Source organism: Laccaria bicolor, genomic scaffold (assembly GCF_000143565.1).
Source record: "Laccaria bicolor S238N-H82 LACBIscaffold_8 genomic scaffold, whole genome shotgun sequence".
NCBI lineage: Eukaryota > Fungi > Basidiomycota > Agaricomycetes > Agaricales > Hydnangiaceae > Laccaria > Laccaria bicolor.
In genome coordinates, this window is record NW_001889879.1 from 663,472 (window position 1) to 682,483 (window position 19,012).

Below are 19,012 nucleotides of genomic sequence, written 5' to 3' on the forward strand. Positions count from 1 at the left end.
TAGAGCTTGCCGTCGTCCACGTACATTATGAGGTGTACCTCAGTCGTCTTGTCTGGGTTCGGGTCTTGTACTGTTGCCCTGAGCTGGAACTTCTCCAGAAGCTCTGCTGTGTAAAAGGCTGCGAGGATGGGTGAGATCGGGGAACCTTGAGGTATGCCGTTTACCACATGTTCCATCTGCCCTCTCTTGCCGTCTATACATATTGCTGCCTCACGGTCGGAGAGGAAGCTGGCTACCCATTTTACGTATGCCAGGGGAATGTGTTTCCGTCTGAGCTCGGTTAGGAGCCGGTTGTGGTTAACGAAGTCGAAGTACCCTTTGATGTCGAACGTGAGGGCTGAGGTCACCATCTTATGGTTCCAGGCGCACTGTACGTCGTTGGTGAAGGTCAGGAGTGCATCGTTCGTTGAACTGTTGGATCGCCCCCCGAACTGGTTTGCTGGGACCATGTTGTGCTTTCCGGCTAAAAATGTGAGCCGGCATGCCACGATTTTCTCTAGTATCTTCCCCAGACACTCCAAGAGGGTGATGAGCCGGTACGCCCTTGGGTTTGAGTAGTCCGGTTTGTTGGGTTTTCTGAGGGCGACTGCAATGGCCTTCCTCCATGCTTTTGGGTGGTATCCTGCTTCAAGGCACTTCCGCATGAGCAGCACAATGTATTTCCTACCGTCTTCGCTCCTCCATGCCCATTTGACCACCTGGTAGTTTATCTGTGAGTGGCCAGGTGCTGATGATGCGCTGGTGCCATTGATTGCTTCGCCCACTTCGTCAACCGTAACCTCTACATATGGGAGGTCGTCCTCCTGGGGGTTTTGGAGGTCTGGGTTGTGTTCGTCCTCAAGTCGCGGTGGTGGTTGGTAGAGTTCCTGCCTGAGGGCGTCACACTTTTCTTGGTGTGATATTGCTTTGGGCCGGCCTTCTCCTCTCGATATTGGTGGGGAAGGGTAGTTGCGTGTACCTTTGGACCAGTTCTGGAATCCCCAGATGTCATCTGTTGTTGCCTGCTGAAGCTTCTCGTTGACCCAATCCCTCTTCTTGATCCTGCACAGCCTCTTGAAGTAGTTCCGTGCCTTCCTTATCCGGGCTCTGATATCGCCGTTGAACTCGCTGATGATGTCGTGGTGTTGCTTTTGTTCCCGTCTGGTCTCATTTACGCGTTCGGCTGCCTCTGCCAGGTCCTGGTCCCACCAAGGTTTGGCGTTGGCGCATGGCTTCCGGATTTTGGCTGTGGTTGATGTGGCCGTTTGCATGGCCTCCATTAGGGCATCTGCACACCTGTTGAGGGTGACTGGGGTCAGTTGCTCTGCAAGGAGGAGTGGTTGGAGGTCGTCATGGGATTTTGCAATGGCACTCTCCAGCTCCTTGATCCAGTCTGCGGGTTTTACCTCTTTCAGACAGTATTTGATGTCCAGTGGGTTGTCGATTTCCGTCAACCCGTGTGCGATTGTGAACTTGATCCCCAGGTGATCTGCATCGTGGGCGAGGTCTGGGTCTATGGCCCACTCTTGGACTGTGCCTTCTATGACCGCTCGTCCGCTTACAAACGTTAGGTCGATTACGGACGCTTTTTCGCGTGCGTTGCGTGGGGGGTGGGTGATCTCACCTTTTTTATTCAGCATGGTGTAGCCTTCATCTGTCAGCCACTCCACTATGGGCCCTGAAATCCTCGCTTCATCGCTCCCTACTGGCCCTCTTGCCCACAGGTCGTGGTGGAGGTTGAAGTCCCCAGTGATGATGACTGGGTGGTCTCTTGGTAGGCTGGCATGCTGGAGACGATTGAGGGCACTGAGTTGCCCAAGTCTCGGGTCGTTGTATATGTTGATGAGTGTTGTGAGGGGTTGGCCCTCTTGTGCGATGTCTAGGACTTGTATGTCCCTGTCTTCTAGTATGTCAGTACGCAATGTGACAGAGAAGTCTGGCCTGGTTCGATAATAGGTTAGTGTACGTGGTTTCTTGGGGTTACCAGTGATGTTGGAGGTTGGCGCGATCGGGTTCCATCCTTGGAGTGCAACCAGTCCCTGTACCTCGTTGCCTTCCTCAGTACCAATGAACCCCCAGGCGGGCTCCTGTAATATGATGATGTCGAATTCTTGGACGTGTTTGTTCAGGAGCTGGATCACTGCATTCTTCTTCTTCTGCGCATTTAGTTGTGCCACGTGTATCGGTTGAGTGGTTGTTTTCCCTTGGTTTTGCATAATCATTGGGAATGGGCATCTTCGTCAATTTGGGCAGCTGGGGTGATGTCTTCAAAAATACTGAACTGGTTTTGGCAGGCTAGCTGCTCTGGTGAGATTTTCTGTGAGGTTAGTGTGGGGTTCTTCGGTGATCTAGGTTTGCGAGGCTTTTTACCAGTGGCAACCTTCCATGGGTTGTCTGTCTTCAGGGCCTTTCGTTCATTTGCGCGGGCTGTACCATATTTTTCTAGTCGGATGGGACACCTTCTTGCGTCCGCTGGGTGGTCTTTTTCAGTGATGTGTGAAACCGTGGAGCAGTTGATGCAGTGTAGGTTGTGTGTGCATTGGTTCGTGTCGATGTTCATGCCATCGCTCTCCTCAAGCACCTTGCACTTCCGGCATGAAGGGTCGTTGACGTGTTCTTCTTCCTTGTGTTCCCCTGCGCACAGTCTGCACCTGGTTGGCTCCAGGCACTTGTCTGCTTTGTGGTCCCAACCCCAGCAGTTCCTGCACTGTTTCACTGGGGGCCTGTCCTGATACGCTCGTAGTGGGCAGTGCCGTGTGAACGCTGCCAGCGTGTTGCGTCGTAGGAATCCTTTAGCTACCTCTTCATCATCTACGGCAAACACGAGGGACGACCTCAGCGTGCCATCTAGTTCTTCTCGGGTTCGCATCCACCGTGGGGGGGCGACAATGTTGTCGATTGCTTGTGCGTAGGCAGGGTTGCATGCTTGTAGTTCTTCGTGGACCGTTTCTGCTGTGATGAGGGACCTTGACCCATGCCTCATCATGGTGTGTGTGCTGACTCCGTCAATTTGGATCTTGAACCACCTCTTGTCTTCGATGGCGTTTGTCTGGTAACCCTGGTCAATTAGCGGCATGAATAGTTCTGCATACTGCAGGAGGTCTGCGGCACATTGGTCTTCGCGTGTTGTGATAATGAGATTACCTTGGTTGTTGTATGATGCCGTCACTGCCTTGATGTGTTTGGCCTTGAGCAACTGCGAGTTGGCGAGGGCGTCGTTTATCGTGTTGACGATCATTGCTGGTTCCATGTGGTCGTCGTCCCTTATTCCGTCTGGAAGGAATCGGATGACAGCACGGCTAGGGTGGTGGGCTGTTGCTGGGTTTTCGCTCTGCCTAGCTGGTCCTGGGTTGGTGGTTTCCTTCCCTTTTGGTTTGAGCAGTGGGCCGGTCGCGTAGTTATTGATGTGGCTTGTGGTGCCCGTTGTCCCTGTGTTCCTTGGCCCCGTGGCTACGCCCTTCTCTTCCAACCCCCGGATGCGTGCTTGGGTTTCGGCGGCCACTGCTTCCAGGTTCTTGAGCTGTTCTGCTGTTGCTGTGAAGTTGTACGTAGTTTCTTCCTGGATGCCGTCTACTTTTGCTTCGACTCTCTCGATGAGCACTGTCATTGTCATGCTGATCTGGTGTATTGTTTGCATGAGGACTGACTGCTGTTCTATGATGACTGCATATGGCTGGTTTAGTAGAGCGTTATTAAGTCCCGTCATACAACCTGTGATCTTCTGGCTGTCCCTCGCCCCGCCCAGTTCTCCGCCGCTTTCCAGCTCCTGGACAATGTTACCGGCCTCCATTAGGGTGAGGTAGAGGTTATCTAGTTTTTCGTCTTGGTTCATCGCTTGGTCTTCGGCCTGGTTTGCGAGGTTGCTGAAGGTGTCCGTTTGCATGGAGTTCTGGTCGATTTCTCCTTCTTCCCCTTCGTCTCCGGACGATTCTATGTCTTCATCCCACCTCTTTTGTTGGCTCGGATCTTGCTGACTGCCTGTAATTAGTGTTCCGTTGCTGTATGACTGTGGGGTTGGGGTGGTTGCGCGTTCTGCGTCCAGGGCTCTCTTTTTGTTGCCTACTAGCACGCTCTTGATTTTGGCTGGGGACGTGTGGGTAACCGATTGGGCTATTCTCCCTACTCTTCCCACTGCATTCTCTAGGAAGGAGGTCGTTGTGATGGAAGGGGTTTGTGGGCGGAGTTGCCGGCTTGACCATTGGGAACGCGTTGCGCCCCCCACTTGGTGTGACGGTTTGGCGGTTTGGGCTGGGACGGGTTGGGAGTACTTTTGTGCCGTGTAGGGGCTCGGAGACTTGGGTTTGTGGTATTTTTCTTTGCTACTGACTATGTTTCCCTCCATATTTCTTCGATTCTTGCACGGCTTTACCGTGGGAACAAAGGCGTATGTAGGAGTAACAGATCAAGGAGCGATTGTGCGTCTTGGTTGGTACTTGTTACGTCAAGCTAGTATATGCAGGACCGCTTTTACTGGCTGGCTCACCGAATGTTTTACCGATAATATCCGGTCTGGTGTCTATCTTGTATCCATTCTTTAGCTTTGTATACCTTTTCTACCAGAGTCGGTCGCCATAAAGCAGAGATAATAATAGACCAAAAGAAGATTCTGCAATATTGTTTTAGATCGGAGAATCGATTTATTTCCAATTGAACATTGAACGTTGAACATTCACCAGCATTCACCTCGCTTTACTATGTGGCCACAGTACATAGTCGCTGCCTTCGAGAAGATAAGTCCAGAAGCGGACGAAGGTGTCTTCTACGGACCCTGGAACAGCGTCCTCAACCACTGTTTCCCAATCAACGAAGGCTACCTCATCTGTCCTCAACTCCCCCCGGCTATTCAAGTCCACGCCAGTTACAGTACTAACAGAGACACCAACAATTTCATCGTCACATTATCCGTCATGAAAAATGACGAAACCATATTCTTCGTCAATGCCAAAGCTCCAAAATATCTTGGAAACACATACGCAAGATTTGCAGCCGATGAACAAATACGAAAACGATTCTACCAAGGGTTCGAGAGTTCGCCCTACAAGATGCACGGTATCAGTGCCTTTGGCACCAACGTCTCTTTCTACGAACTGGAAAAGGAAAATGCTGATGGTCACTGTGGCATTATCAGGCCCCGGCCAGCTGCAAAGTATTCGGAGCAAATTCTTGTGGATGTGATACCTAAAAATCGGTGGGATCTCAATATACTCGATGAGCAAGGGTATGAGAACTTTATGGAAGTTGTAGAGGAGGCCAAGGCTTTGGAACTTCATGAACGTATGTGCCTACCTATTCATGTTTTTTCAACTCGGTGTGCTGACTTTATTGCAGCTGCCAGCAGCTGCAGTTCAACAATCGTAACCGGGTTCAATTCGAATTCGAAGTGTATCATGGTCATTTTACCAATTATCATTTCCGTTGTAAATCTGTTGGAATCGCAAAGCTACCGATGTCCGTATGACTCAATATGCCTACTAGTAGCTGTTCGATTGCTGTTCGAACACCATGCTCTTGCGCCTCACCCGGGCCGTCCCAATCATCATCTGCTCATAAAAATAGATTGTCAATTTCCGATGATTGAAATGAAGAGAGAAATAATCTGATAGGATATGATATCAGCAAGCTCTGAAACAGGACCATATCTCCATTTCTACGACAAAAACCCCGATGACACACTTTTTTTGCAAAGAATCACCACATAGTTAGGAGTCAATAGGTCGCGGTCCGTAATGCATGGGCGAGCAAAAAATGGACTATCATCACCAATTAATTACACATACAGCATTGTATAATACGACAATAAAAACGTAGTCGGGATCAGAGCGCGGAGAAGGGACAGCGTGTGTAGTTTATACATTTTCTTGGGGGATGCGGACAACAGAAGATGAGGTATGGAGGAGAGTGTGGTACATGGTCATGATCATGATCACGGGAGGGGAAAATCGGCAAGAGTAGCGGTCAATAAACCTTTTAGATGTGTGTAGGGTTAGAGGTTTCAGAAGAATTAAGGATTAGGGAGGACATTGCAAGGGGATATAATATGGCGGGATTGTTGGGAATGAGAATGCGAATCTTGATGCGACGGGCATAGTAGCCAGGATATCAGAGTGAATACAACGATCAATGATGGAGATGCGACGAGAGCAGTGGGATCTAGCACAAGAAAGCAAAAGCAGATCAAACGAGGGCTGCAGACTGGAGGTAACCTCGGAAGATTGAGTCGCGAACTAAACAAGACGGTCAGCAAAACAATCCAAGGCGCTGCAATGGAGCCTACCGTTTCCAATGATACGCTGCGTCGCCTTTGTGTCCTTGACGTCAAATATGAGCAAGTTTTCAAGATTTCGCCGAAAGATAACTCACCACTACACTCGTAAAATGAGTATACAGCACCCGACGATTCTCATTGTTTCGTCTATGAACCTGCAGGAAATGAGCACGGAAGTATTGAACGACGGTCTCGTAATCGTTGGACCGATCGCCGAAGGATGTGATGCTGATGAGGGGTGAGTGATAAAAACCTGGTTGCAAACGGGGTGACTCACTACTTCCGGACCTTGAGTCCGGTGTCGAGCTTCGCCTTGAGCAGATCCGTCTTATCTGTAAAAAGTTGTGATGAATGAGCACAAAGCAACGTTAAAAGAACCCCAGCGCATCTACGCACTCAGGAAAAGGACCAAGTGAACGTTCTTCAGCAGGGCGTTCGAACATATTTGCGTGAATAATTGCAAAGAGTCGTCTATCCTGTTCGTCCGAGGGTCTTCTTCGAGATACTAAATGGATTTGTTAGCATGGTTACCAACAACGTGGCCGAAAAATGAGAGTTGAGAAAGGAACCACAAAACGAAACAGAGAAGCACGCTGGTGGTTGCCACGTTTCAAAAGACAGTGATAGAAATGGAGGATGCGGCTGACGCCAAGGGAAGGGAAAGAGACTCGCCTGATCAAATGCGCTCACGGGAGCAACAAAAATGATAGCGTTCGCATCATCGAAGTATGGCACCCACGAGTGTCTCTGTCCTCGAGCACCACCTACGTCAAATAGATGCCAGGTCACAGATTTCCCGTGGATGTTCACATCAAAGATGTGTTCAGCGACTCCCATAGTTTGGATACGAGCATGGAGGATGTCATCTGGCGGGATAAGGTGAATATATGCGCGATAAACAGCAAGAATAACTACGTTACCTATACTTGGGACGTAGTCCGGCGATGCGACACGCGTGATGTTCTTCAGGAAACTAAGAAACAAGATCAGCATAGAATACGAGAGACCAAGTTAGGCGACGTACAACTCGGACCACTCATCAAGTTTCAGTTTCCGTTTAGCGATTAACCCCTTGACAGTGGGATGATGCCACAACTCCCGGATATCCTGAACGGAGAGCTCCAGCATTCGCCCAACGTCCTGAACCAAAGGGTCCTGCGGTTCCTGGGGTTCAATCTCACGAGTCTTCTTTTCGCTTTCGGCCGAAGGGCGTTTTTGTTTGATCCTTCCGAGAGCATTCTCGATGGTACGGGCCTGCCAACCACTCCGCACAAAGACGCCGCCCTTACCAGAACCGGACACCGAGATTCCACCACTGAGTCTGTCCGCGAGCTGCGCGTCCGCAGCTACCAATGGGGACAACCTGCGTCGAAGGTTGGCTATCTGAAGGGCGCCGCCCTCTTTCATCGAATGGGAGTGGGAGCCGCCGGCCTCCGACGGCATCAGGGAACTTGGTGATCCTTGGATGATGCTGCCGGTCAAGAGAGAAGTAGATGGTGACGGCTGATCTGCGATACCGTTCCCGCGAGCCTTCTTTGGTATGATAGACTGTGAATCGTCCGTCGATGTAGGTTGCGCCTCGGCGTCTTCGTCGAGAGTGTCGTCCCAAGCTTCAAGCGTAGCTAGGATGTGTTTTAATGAATGAACGACGTTGAAGTAGATGACCGCTGTCCAAGATGCGCGTTCTTGATCCATCGAAGTGGGTTTATACATGAGCTGGAACTGTTTCTGCAGCGTCGATTTCCCGCTCTCGGCTTGCCCAAGGAGAAGAAGCTAGCAGCGCAGGATGAGTATATGCGGCGCATAATTGTAAAGCGCACTGACCTTGACGTCGCCCTTCTTCTTCTTCAATCGCTCCCTCTCCTCCCGCAGGTCGTCGTCGATTTGCTCAGAAACCCGTTTGGCCTCGGCTTCTGTGTACAGACGGGACGTACGCTCTGCCTCCGTCTCCATGGGTGAAGGTTTGAGGGCGGCGGAGATGGGATCATCCTGGCTGTAGAGCGACGGCGTGCGCATTAGTCGAGTGGGCGGAGGCGATGGTGGTGGTTATGAAGAAAGAAAAGAAGTCGGCCTGTTGAGCAGGAAATTTAAATGCATTGCATTGAGTTTCACTGGGCTATTTTGTTGCATCAACGAAAGTGACGTGAGAACGTCACAGCCGTCAGTAACAACGTCACATCAGGGTTTACCACCTGTCACACGTCGATGAACCGTCGAAATGGTATTTCTTTCCTACATCATCAACACAAGGCCACTGATAACATCTTCTAGTCCGTAACCCTCCATACGACACACGGGGAAATAAAGGTGCGTTAAATACATCTTCAAAGCATCATATTTATCGTCTTTACAGCTTGAACTTTTCTGCGAGGCAGTGCCCAAGGCAGCAGAGGTGTTTCAACTTCGCCCACAACTCCTGACGATCGACATTACTAACTACGAAATCCAGAACTTTCTTGTGCTTTGCGCGTCCAACTATTACGATGGTTGTATTTTCCATCGCAACATCCGGGGATTCATGATTCAGACGGGTGACCCAGCCGGTTCGGGTAAGGGCGGTCAGAGCATTTGGGGTGCCCCATTTGCAGATGAGATCAGATCCACTCTCAAAGTCGGTTCCCTTTCCACTTTCTCATCCATTGTTCTTGCATCCTGATCCTCTTTTGTCCCCAGTTTAACGCCCGCGGTGTCGTGGCAATGGCCAATTCTGGCCCAGACACCAACAAGTCTCAATTCTTCATCACATACGCGAAGCAACCCCATCTCGACGGCAAATACACCATCCTAGGCAAAGTGATAGATGGCGCAGATTCAACATTGGACGCTATGGAACGCGTACCAGTTAACAACAAAAACAGGCCTCTCAATGAAATCAAATTGACTCACGTTGGTTTTCTTTCTTCCGCTGTCCCTCAAGTTTCATGTCAATTTCAAAATAGGTAACTATACACGCGAACCCGATTGCCGACGCGGATCTTGTTGGTGGACGATAAAGTCACCTTATAAGGCGGATCGACATCCATTTTTGGCGGTATACATCATCACATTGCCATAGCCGAGTGGTTCTGATGCGCGGAAGAAGACGAAACCGAGAAATCTTAAACGTACACTGACGTCTATCGTATCCATCGTTCGACGTGGGGGCAAAGACACTAGTTTCGTTCAAATTTCGGCTCGCGAAATCCGTGATAGAGCACTGTAGAAAGGACCATCTTGCGTTGATAATCATCATCATAGCACTACTTATGGCATGTATCATACAGGTCCAGTATCCGGCTGAGGTCAACATCTTCTTGGCTACCGTTTGATAAAACCGACCAGTTCCTTTTGTAGTTCCTTCTGTCTCCGCGCTTTCTCAAGATCATCCACGCTGCGCAGGTCGTAAACGATATCCCGAGTCTTGCCAAAATATACCTGATTCGCAATGTATCAGAAAGAGTCATTTGAAATAAAGTAAAAGGACGATTTCACCTCTTGCAGGAGGTTTCTCATCTTGATCTCCATCTCCTCGATCATTTTGCCAGTGTTGGTGATGTGCGAAGACCCATCGTGAATCGGCCAATCCTGTTCAGTCTGTGCATGTAGCATCAGAATCAGCAGTCCACCTACAAGGGAGGAAATAGAACTCGCCTGACGCGTCATACTCCCGCTCAGGCTAACTTCCCCATTACGCTTCCAACTTTCTGTACCTTTTCTGTCAGCAGCTATAGGCGGGCTACCCTCACCCTCTGACCCCTTTCTTGTTACAAGCTGGAGCATCACCGTCGATGTGAGCTTGTAATGCGCCTGTCGCCCGCGCTCAGCTGTCTCAAAAACGTGAATGGAGTCCCATGACCCAGAGGGCTCAAATGGCGTCGTCGGGGCCATAGCTAGCAAAAAACGAATCATAATAGATTATTTATCAAAAATGGAACGAGTGGAATTATCATACTTTTCTTGAGCAAGACAACACCAGCGAAACCACCGTCGTCGAGATCCCACAGGTATACAGAAGACACTCCCCCTTCGAAATACATCTCTCGGTAGGTATCAAAAGCCTCATTCGCCGAAATTTCAAGCTTCCGCAGCTTTGGAGATGGAACGGTACCGTCATCCAGTGGAGGGTCATATTCATTCGACCATGGTGACCTAGTCCATCATCAGCTCGATTGCAGATGACATCCTGGAGCAGAAGCGTACCGATAGCTCTCTCCATCACGATTATAATCGCAAGCGAGGTAGTCTCTCCCAGTAGCTACATCTGTCTTGAGTTGCAGAGGTTGATCAACACTACCGAGGAGATCGTCGGCGTAGTCTGGACATATGCGCACGAGCGCATCGACGTTCTCCTCCGTTCGAGTTGGCGGTAGCCGCCGCATGAGATCTAACATGGAGTCTACGAGATCGCCCATGGTGAGCTGTGATATCTAGCCAAACGAATGGCGATGGAGAACGTGAGATAAGCTTGAGGGACGATGAAAGCAGAAGCTGAAGGAGATATCTGAACCTGAGCTCCCTGCCAAATACGTTCACAACACCAACGAAATGTTCTCCCCGCAGCATACTTACCAGTTGCTCAGCGCTCATATCCTCTCAAGTCGCGTCTCTTAAGCCAGAAATATCATTGAAGATGCTGTTATTGTTCTCGCTGCTTTTGTTTCACATTACCAGCTAACAATTGCAATTTGCCCTTGACCATCACCACCACAATGAGCAGCCTTCCATCCCCATCCCCCACAGACTCTTTCCCAACGCTGACATCGCAAACCCAGGCGGAAACGGAGGCCGTTCTGCTCAAACACATCCCCGATGGCGTCGAACCCCTCCCAGGACTACAGAAGAACGCACACATGCAGTTCCTCATCCGGAATCTTGTGCAAGGGTTCCCCACGCGATACACCAGCCAGGATGCGAGCCAGCCGTGGCTGATGTTCTGGACTATACAGGCGTTCAGCGTCTTGCAGGTTGGGTTGGATCCAGGGAACAAGCAGAGGTATGTTGTATCGTCGTTTCTGGGATAACATGAGCTCAGTGGTCTTGCAAGGGCGATTGATACTATAATGGCGTGGCAGCACCCAGATGGGGGGTTTGGTGGTGGACCAAAGCAAGCGGCGCATTTACTGCCTACTTATGCTGCTGTATGTTCCCTCGCTATCGTCGGCCGTCCTGGTCCCGGTGGGGGTTGGGATCAAATCGATCGGTGGATCCTTACCTTATTTTACTTCATGGATACTAACGATAGCAGTACAGAGAGAAGTTGTACAAGTTTTTCATGTCTCTGAAGCAGAAAGACGGGTCATTCTTGGTATCACATCACGCAGAAGTCGACGTTCGGTTCGTCTCCTGCCATCCATCCATACTTGGACCTAAGCGCTAACCGTGAACTGCAGTGGTATCTACTGCCTCCTTGTGGTGGCCTCCCTCCTCGACCTTATCACTCCCGAACTTGTAGCGGGAACAGCCGAGTTCATATCCTCATGCCAAACCTACGAAGGTGGCTTCGCCTCCGCCTCGCATCCATCATACACCCTCAAGGATGAGCTCCTCTCATCTCCACGTCCCCCACTGGGTGAAGCCCATGGAGGGTACACATTCTGTGCTCTGGCGTCCTGGGTTCTTCTCCAGCCCTACATCGTGGATCAACCCACGAAACCAACGATAAATACCAAGAACCTCTTGCGCTGGCTCGTCCAGATGCAAGGGACCGAGATTGAGCTGGGCGGCTTTAGAGGACGGACGAACAAACTCGTTGATGGATGTTACTCTTGGTGGTGTGGAGGTGCATTCGCACTTCTGGAGGCTTTGGGTGTTGGGGGGATCCAGAACGCAGATTCTGAAGAAGTTCCGATTGACGATCCTGATGATCCATGGAATGATATTGATGGTGACCACGCCGACTGAGTCCCCCTCCTTGCGCTAATACGATGCTTAGATGGGCTTTACAATGAGAAAGCATTGCAAGAGTACATCTTGTACGCTGGTCAACATCCTGCAGGGGGTCTGCGAGATAAACCACCCAAGTGAGCTTGCCAGATCTATGCCTGGTGGTTGCACTCACAGCTTACTGCACAGGAATGCTGACGCATACCATACCCTGTACTGTCTGTCCGGCCTTTCCTCGGCACAACATCATGTATTCCCCTCCACAGCTCGACGACAAAAAGTCGAATCCGCTTGGGAAGCCTCTCCAGGTACTCCCTTCCTTCCTTCTACGGTTCACGCAGTTAACCGTTGCTTAGACACACCCAACGAAGCCCTCCGTAAACGTGTCTTCACGTCTATCCTGTCATGGACAGAAGACGAAAGCACCAGTCCCTCCAGGATTGTCGGAGGTCACGCGAACAGACTGAACGCCACGCATCCGATCACGAACTTGACAATGACCCATACGGAGGCGATAGCTGCCCACTTTTATAGGCAAAAAGTCCCACCGAGGAGTAGGAAGGCACCGTTGCCGGCGTGAGTTGTGTGTATGTGCTGTTGAATTCAGAATGAGCCCCCCGTGTATACTATTGACCCAAGTGTGGTATGATGATGAAGCATTTTCATTCGTGACACCTTTGGAAAAGTTGATATGGGCAAACGGGTGTGGGCGCTGTCAGGGACTAACTGTCAAACCCCCCCTGCTCCGCGCGCTCATGGTTGAAACAACACTGGCAACCCCGCCACTACTTCGCCTTTGTGAGCCTGCATCGTATTGAATGCAAACTAGTGCAGTTCTCATGATACACCTCGCCTGGCTTTCTGGAAGCCTGCAACAGCGAACATCCCCGCTTTCGTAAAATTCCGGCTCGTATTGAAGGCAAACTAACGCAGCTGTTCTCATAGTTCAGCTCGCCTGGCTTTCTAGAAGCCTACAATGCAAAAACACCTTCATTTCTTGCGGATTCGTCTTTAAATTCCAGTTTCTTCAAATCCTAACGGTCACCGCCAGAACAAGTGTTTGAGCCGACGTTCATCCCTGTCTTCGTCTTTCATTGCCAGTCTCTCAAAAGACCAACGGTTACCGCCAGATACACGTACACATGTATTTAAGCCGACGCTCACTACTTTCCCCCTACCCTCATAGAGCGTTGTTGCTTAATGGGAGAATTCTCCCTATGTTTGTTGTCTTTCAGGCTCGTCAACCCTCATTTAAAATCTAAATAACTTCGCCGTCTTTCAGGGTTGTCCCAGAAGGTCCAGCTCGAAGATTTGTATATGTAATGGATCGGAGTGCTCCGCCCTTCAATCGAGCGCGATGGTACGGAATTGCGCTAAATCAACTTCAATTGAAGCGGGGACCTTTCTTGAACAGCCCGAGTGTCTATCGCAATCGGACTTCCCGGCTAGGTAGACTTGCCTTGAAATCAAATTCATTCGTAGATCTTGTAAGTTACGTGACTGCTTTAAATTCTTCAATAAAAGAGGAGACCTTTCTTCCACAGCCAAAAATATGCAATCGGGCTTCCCGGGGCTGAGGCGCCCTTGATAGTGGCATTAAACTTCAAACTTTCCCCACAAATTCCTCGGCTTGAGACGTAAGTAACACGTAAAGGCGGCCATCGCAGCTTGAAGCATAAAGGTGCGCATCCGCCCTCAATATATGACCCCGTTCAAAATGCTACGAAACAAGCCGCGTTGGCGTAGTGGTAGCGCGTCTCACTTGTAATGAGAAGGTCATTCGTTCAATCCGGGTACGTGGCAACATTTTTGCTACACATCTCGATGTGTTGCCAATGAACAACTGATGGTTTTAACCATTGATAAATTTCTACCTAGCTATTTTCTGAAAGTCGACTGTATTGGTGAGTAGCCAGTCTGCCGTTCGCCCATCTGCAACTCAACTGAGCCAGTTACTAACCCTCAACGGGAGCGCGCCGGGATACGCTCTCTCCGTGGAATTATTCTCGACCCACCGCCTTGACGTACTTTGCATCCCTCATCATGATCATTATCAACCCTACAAAGGAAGCAATGAAGGCCTAAGAATGGAACCTTCAAGGGCAGACCTTCGGAAATTCCGCCAATTTCATGGGCTTGGCGTCAGTTACGAGCTCCAGTAGTGCAGGGTTTGTTACTTGGATGTTAGTAACATGGGGGTATATCACACGTTAGTAACATGTAAGTAACATATCTAACAAGGGGGGCTCCAAAATGCGATGTGATATACTGTGATATACCCTATATCAGTATGGGGGGCAATAGTAGTTTTTGTGCGACACACCTTGAGGGTCCACTGTTAGGCTTGCCTGATTTTTTGAAAAGGGAATTCTGATAAAGAGTCAGGTTATTGGCTTGATTTTTGTGCTGGTTGGCAGCTGGTTGACCACTGCTTGGCCACAGAATTTGCCTGGTGTGCACAGCCCCTAAAAAACTTCTGACTCTCAACATATATTAGCAGCATAGTCTCAACACAACGATAAATTTGCTCCCTCCTCCCCTATTGAATAACCATGGACATACACACACCATGTTTCTAACATATTAGATACCCCATATTTATGTTATTAACACGTTATTAACTGTGTGGAAAAAATATTCCCACGGGGGTATCTCACAGTTACTAACACAAGTATCTAACCTCGCGCAGGGGCCCAAACCAATCTAACGTTACTAACACCGGCCGATATCAATCTAACCCAGCACTAAGCTCCAGCCATCTAACGCCATAAGCTGGAAGGAAGATCACAGTGATATTTCAGCCTTCGCCCTTCTGGAGTTAGGCCTTGAAAATTTGCATCAAACGTAGGCACATCGCATTTCTAAAGCGCGACCTCATGTTCTTCGCGTGCCTTTCCTTGCACTTGTAGCGCTATCATTGTTGGGGATCGCGCTTGTCAAACAACACCCCCAGGAGATGTGAACACTTGAATTGGGGTGCAAGGGGACCAGTAACTCGTCCATAAACTCGGAGTGACCCCTCGCTGTTGGCCGAGGCGATGATGACAGGTGGAGATTGAGCTCAGCTTGTCATCTCTCCTTTCTTCGAATTCTCGCCGTCGGAGAGAAATTAGAATCCATCAAAATTGAAATAGTTTCCTGCATCTTACACGATGGAACCTTCAATTTGTCGACTCCAGCTAATTACACAGCTAATGATACATCGCCCAAACCTCATGTAAAGCATTTTCATCACTCGTTAAGATTCAACAACAATATATCTGTAATACACTTCCGCAAAGTTCCGATCTTGAAGCCTGAAGCTTGAAGCTTGAAGCTGTAGTTCGACGCTTGAAGGTATGTGGACTTGGGAGGCAATTAATCAGATAAGATTAACGCTGATCACGTGTGAGCCCAAAGAGGCAACTTTGCAATATTCCTTGCGACTCAACTCATCTTGACCATGTCAAATTCGAAGCACAAAGCACCATCAACCGATACAAGAAAGAAGAAATATCGTTCTGTGAGACGCACGGTTCTCCGTCTGATTTGTTTTACTGATTGGTTGACGCGAAAGGATGGCACCCCCATTTGGGGCAAACGACATATCGATGGACCTGGAGTATGGGTTAGCTGTGTGTATCGGTTAGTGCGACAGACGTCCAAGAACTCATAGAATGGATAGGCGTGAAGGGAAAGGAAAAGAAAGCAGTCGGAGAAATATACGACGTATTCGAATCGGTGTGTCCTATCTAGATTCTATGAGCCCTGCTAGCTCATTTCTTTTCTAGATAGCCTCTGAAATCTGGCCAATAACGGATGCCGATTCAGGAGACACTGATTCTGACGCTGAATCCAAGAACGTCAGCATAGAGGCTCAGATTGCCAATGAAGTCTCTGCGATTAAACGCCCAAGGACGGAACAAAGATTTGGTACTGTGTGGTGCCTCAGCATGCCGTAAATGAGTTCACTGATACTTGCTCAGCAAATTGCCAAACAAACACGCCATGCGGTGTGTTTAATTTCCGTCTGGCCCTTCTTTCCTCATTGTTGTTTCAGTAATATTTATCTCGTGCAAACCACCTGTGGATCCTGTTGAGCTTGTGGTCAAGTTTATTAAGAGCGTTGAAACAACGGGTGTATCTCGAACAAGGTTCGCTTTGCCGCCTCTTTCCTGACCTTTGTACGTTTGACTACTCACCATACAGATATACTCATCGCCTCGTTCCAGTGTCAGGAAATTGTGTCGCTAACCTTCCTGAAATTGACGCACTGTGTCGCACGGTATTCCAGCCTTTCTTCGACAAACATGGGGAAAGAAAGTTTACGGTATTTCTGTCTCACTTTTTGGATTTTCTCTCTGATCGAAATCGTCAATATCCAGTACAAAATTGAATTGCGAATGAGGAACCACACGACAATACCACGCCAGGCTCTCATCCAACATGTCGCTCAATGTATCCCGGAAGGTCACAATGTTTCCTTGGCTAATCCAGAAATCTTCGTTCTCGTCGAGGTTTTCAAGGTAGGGCAATATTACTCCCTCATTCCCGCTCAATTTAATTATTTGCAGAGTGTCTGTGGCATCTCTATCGTAGAAGATTACTACCGCTTGCAAAAATTCAACGTCGCTGAGATTGCAAGCAAGAAGAATATGGACAAGTCAGATGAAGGCCGAGCATTTCAGACAACTGACGGCGCGGCTAGTAAAGAAAGAGCTGGTATTACAAACGATGATTAATGTACAGTAGAATTTGCTACAAGCCAACCGCAGCCTCTCCCTATATCGATACACATAACGACCCCGTCAATAGCGCGACTTCTAAGTAAGTGTCCAACAATCCATAATCCACGAGTCCTAAGAGGAAGAAGAAACATAAGGAGCAGATTGAATACGAGTTCAAACTAGCTATGAATAGGCATAGTGGAGAGAGGGCACTTGTGCGTGCTGGTTAGGCCAAGAACTGATTCCTGGTACACCATAACCAGTTTCGTGTTGGGATGTCCCGTATTTGAACGAGGAATCGGCCGACATATGACTATGTTGGTGATCATAGGCGTAGTCGTTTTGGGTGTATCGGGGAGCCGTTGACATTGAAGTGGAATAATGCTGGTCCGCGGGTTGAGTCTGGTGATACGACCAGTCTGCTGTATGCTCCCTGCCCGAATCCCATTGACGGTAGTCCGCCGATGAATGTTGTTGGGAGGGGACGAACTAGATTTAAATGATCAGAACGATTAACTAACCCGGAGAAGAAGAATTCTCACATCGTTACGGGGGCTTGTGGACTGATAATAGGATGAGTTATCGAGAACCTTAACTTCAGGTTCGTCGACAACATCGAAGTGATATACTATGGAAATTTCTTGAGAGGATGGAGCCAATTCTGGAGGAGCAGAGGAGCGGCAGGCGATGCTCGGGGTTCGGCACGATTGAATTGGGGTCAGTCGCTGCAGGATCGTGTACCGCGTCGGGTCTGGTAAGGCGGGTACTCGTCAGAAAAATAAATCGAGGGGAAGATATTATCTACCTTTTTTCTCGCAGAGCGTTTTCCAAAAGGCCGGGGTAATTTCGGCGCTGTAAAGCCATCCAGAACTTTGCACCGGTGATGAAACGCACTTGAGTGGAACGTCCTCCGTGTGGATCGGTGAGTGCGAACCATCGCGGTAAACATCAAAAACCGAGCGCAGGGTAAGAGCGCAGGGCGACGCAAATTCGACAGTGTTTAATAAGGTGCGCAGCACAGAGCCTCGGGAATTACGAGAGACGCTGTGTCCTTGATAAGCCGGGACAGCCGAAGGGGCCAAACAGACGACGAGGGGGTTTGCGATGTCGTTCGAAATGAAGTGAATTGTCGGAACGGGAGACATTGAGGGTTGAACGGAGATTTCGACATAAACAACGGTGGGGTGATCCCTGGAAGAGGAATTCTCGTAAGGAGTTTGAGAGGCGTGACGACTGCCCTCCGACGCGGTTCCAGAGGATTCTGTCATAGTCTCGGCTTCTGCGGACGAAAATCGACGGGAGATTAACTCCATTACTGACATGACTTGTGAGCCAATAATGATGAAACCAGGGGGAGTTAGACATACTGGGTCCGCCTTTACAAGTATCTCGCATCTGCTGAAGGCGACTCCCTACTTGTTTAGGGGTCCTCTGCTTGCCAGTAACCTCAAAAATATAATCCGAAATAAAGCGATTCCGCATCGGAAAGCGACCAAGAAGTTTGTTCGGCCGCGTTCCCTCTGGTTGATATTTTTCAAGGGCTAATGAAATGGCGTTAGTCACAGTCTCCGTGAAACCAATGCAAAGCGTGGCTTGCCTTCGATCAGAGCGGCCTCCCTACAAAAAAATTAGAGTCAGTTTCGGTTAGTCGGTCGTGGCGAATCATACTAACAAATTGGGTGGCCAAACCGCTTCGCCCTTTCCTCTAAGGGTTTTCCAACTGCGACGCCCAGTGGCAGCAATTTGGGCAGCGTCGCGGTACTTCTCTTCCTCGGACGGGGTGTAAGAAAGGTCGTCCACGGTGGACATGTTAATAAACCCATGTTGGCTGTCGGTTGTGGCGACGGAGACTCCAGAATGCCAATCTGCGAAGGACATATTGTCAAATGTGAAGTTTGGACGAGGTGGCTAGGAGTGCGACAGGAAGTTGGGAAGTCCAGGTTGATTGACGACCGCATTTAAAAGAAACTCGGTATATTAGAGCCCGGCGGGGGGCCTAACAATGAGGGTGCCGATGGCATCTCGAGGGTTGTTACAAAAAAAACGTTGAGATTCAGTTTAACCACGTTTCCCTGTCCGCCAGATTGAGAGGATCGGGCAAGCCGTCGATCTTCATAGCAGTTCTCGAAGACCGAGTGACCGATCCCCTCGATGGCAGAATTGCTTTTTGGGCGAGAGTGTGATATTTCCCCTTTAGGAA

General features: G+C 49.3%; 7 protein-coding genes and 1 pseudogene across 8 annotated transcripts; 4 read left to right on the forward strand and 4 right to left on the reverse strand.

Moving 5' to 3' along the window:
* Window positions 1-4,673: 4,673 nt before the first annotated feature.
* On the forward strand, window positions 4,674-5,579 carry LACBIDRAFT_318036 (uncharacterized protein; the record flags this gene model as incomplete). The annotated part of the gene is made up of 2 exons (XM_001879182.1): window positions 4,674-5,253; window positions 5,308-5,579. The coding sequence occupies 2 exons, from the start codon at window positions 4,674-4,676 to the stop codon at window positions 5,577-5,579; spliced, it is 852 nt and encodes a 283-aa protein (XP_001879217.1).
* A 192-nt stretch (window positions 5,580-5,771) lies between these two features.
* On the reverse strand, window positions 5,772-6,065 carry LACBIDRAFT_318037 (uncharacterized protein; the record flags this gene model as incomplete). Its single annotated transcript, XM_001879427.1, has 2 exons — window positions 5,772-5,943; window positions 6,004-6,065. The coding sequence occupies 2 exons, from the start codon at window positions 6,063-6,065 to the stop codon at window positions 5,826-5,828; spliced, it is 180 nt and encodes a 59-aa protein (XP_001879462.1). The 3' UTR covers window positions 5,772-5,825.
* Window positions 6,066-6,153: 88 nt separating this feature from the next.
* Window positions 6,154-8,260, reverse strand: LACBIDRAFT_318038 (guanine nucleotide-binding protein; the record flags this gene model as incomplete). Its single annotated transcript, XM_001879428.1, has 9 exons — window positions 6,154-6,203; window positions 6,254-6,287; window positions 6,340-6,472; window positions 6,522-6,576; window positions 6,641-6,749; window positions 6,917-7,110; window positions 7,165-7,217; window positions 7,269-8,017; window positions 8,069-8,260. The coding sequence occupies 9 exons, from the start codon at window positions 8,258-8,260 to the stop codon at window positions 6,154-6,156; spliced, it is 1,569 nt and encodes a 522-aa protein (XP_001879463.1).
* Window positions 8,261-8,462: 202 nt separating this feature from the next.
* Window positions 8,463-9,237, forward strand: LACBIDRAFT_318039 (uncharacterized protein; the record flags this gene model as incomplete). Its single annotated transcript, XM_001879183.1, has 6 exons — window positions 8,463-8,465; window positions 8,516-8,551; window positions 8,598-8,636; window positions 8,694-8,855; window positions 8,918-9,130; window positions 9,184-9,237. The coding sequence occupies 6 exons, from the start codon at window positions 8,463-8,465 to the stop codon at window positions 9,235-9,237; spliced, it is 507 nt and encodes a 168-aa protein (XP_001879218.1).
* Window positions 9,238-9,461: 224 nt separating this feature from the next.
* On the reverse strand, window positions 9,462-10,641 carry LACBIDRAFT_399297 (annotated as a pseudogene; the record flags this gene model as incomplete). Its single annotated transcript has 6 exons — window positions 9,462-9,658; window positions 9,716-9,817; window positions 9,875-9,919; window positions 9,983-10,099; window positions 10,176-10,372; window positions 10,424-10,641. Coding segments are annotated over 6 exons (876 nt in total), but the record flags the coding sequence as incomplete, so codon positions are not given.
* Window positions 10,642-10,843: 202 nt separating this feature from the next.
* Window positions 10,844-12,647, forward strand: LACBIDRAFT_178594 (uncharacterized protein; the record flags this gene model as incomplete). Its single annotated transcript, XM_001879184.1, has 6 exons — window positions 10,844-11,216; window positions 11,268-11,423; window positions 11,474-11,557; window positions 11,614-12,107; window positions 12,156-12,243; window positions 12,296-12,647. Coding segments are annotated over exons 1-6 (1,458 nt in total), but the record flags the coding sequence as incomplete, so codon positions are not given.
* A 2,888-nt stretch (window positions 12,648-15,535) lies between these two features.
* LACBIDRAFT_318042 (uncharacterized protein) lies at window positions 15,536-16,870 on the forward strand. The gene is made up of 9 exons (XM_001879185.1): window positions 15,536-15,608; window positions 15,663-15,720; window positions 15,771-15,826; window positions 15,877-16,018; window positions 16,072-16,098; window positions 16,146-16,239; window positions 16,295-16,415; window positions 16,471-16,611; window positions 16,660-16,870. The coding sequence occupies exons 1-9, from the start codon at window positions 15,549-15,551 to the stop codon at window positions 16,825-16,827; spliced, it is 867 nt and encodes a 288-aa protein (XP_001879220.1). The 5' UTR covers window positions 15,536-15,548; the 3' UTR covers window positions 16,828-16,870.
* A 125-nt stretch (window positions 16,871-16,995) lies between these two features.
* Window positions 16,996-18,690, reverse strand: LACBIDRAFT_325675 (uncharacterized protein; the record flags this gene model as incomplete). The annotated part of the gene is made up of 5 exons (XM_001879429.1): window positions 16,996-17,301; window positions 17,334-17,563; window positions 17,618-18,127; window positions 18,180-18,429; window positions 18,481-18,690. 5 exons carry the CDS (start codon window positions 18,688-18,690, stop codon window positions 16,996-16,998), a joined length of 1,506 nt encoding a protein of 501 aa, XP_001879464.1.
* Between the last annotated feature and the right edge of the window lie 322 nt (window positions 18,691-19,012).

Excerpts from the sequence above, each read along its gene's own strand:
- LACBIDRAFT_318042 (XM_001879185.1), top strand. The coding sequence starts at position 15,549 with ATGTCAAATTCGAAGCACAAAGCACCATCAACCGATACAAGAAAGAAG. Across the intron at positions 16,099-16,145 it reads CCAAACAAACACGCCATGCG|TAATATTTATCTCGTGCAAA; the intron begins GTGTGTTTAATT and ends TTGTTGTTTCAG. Across the intron at positions 16,416-16,470 it reads ATGGGGAAAGAAAGTTTACG|TACAAAATTGAATTGCGAAT; the intron begins GTATTTCTGTCT and ends GTCAATATCCAG.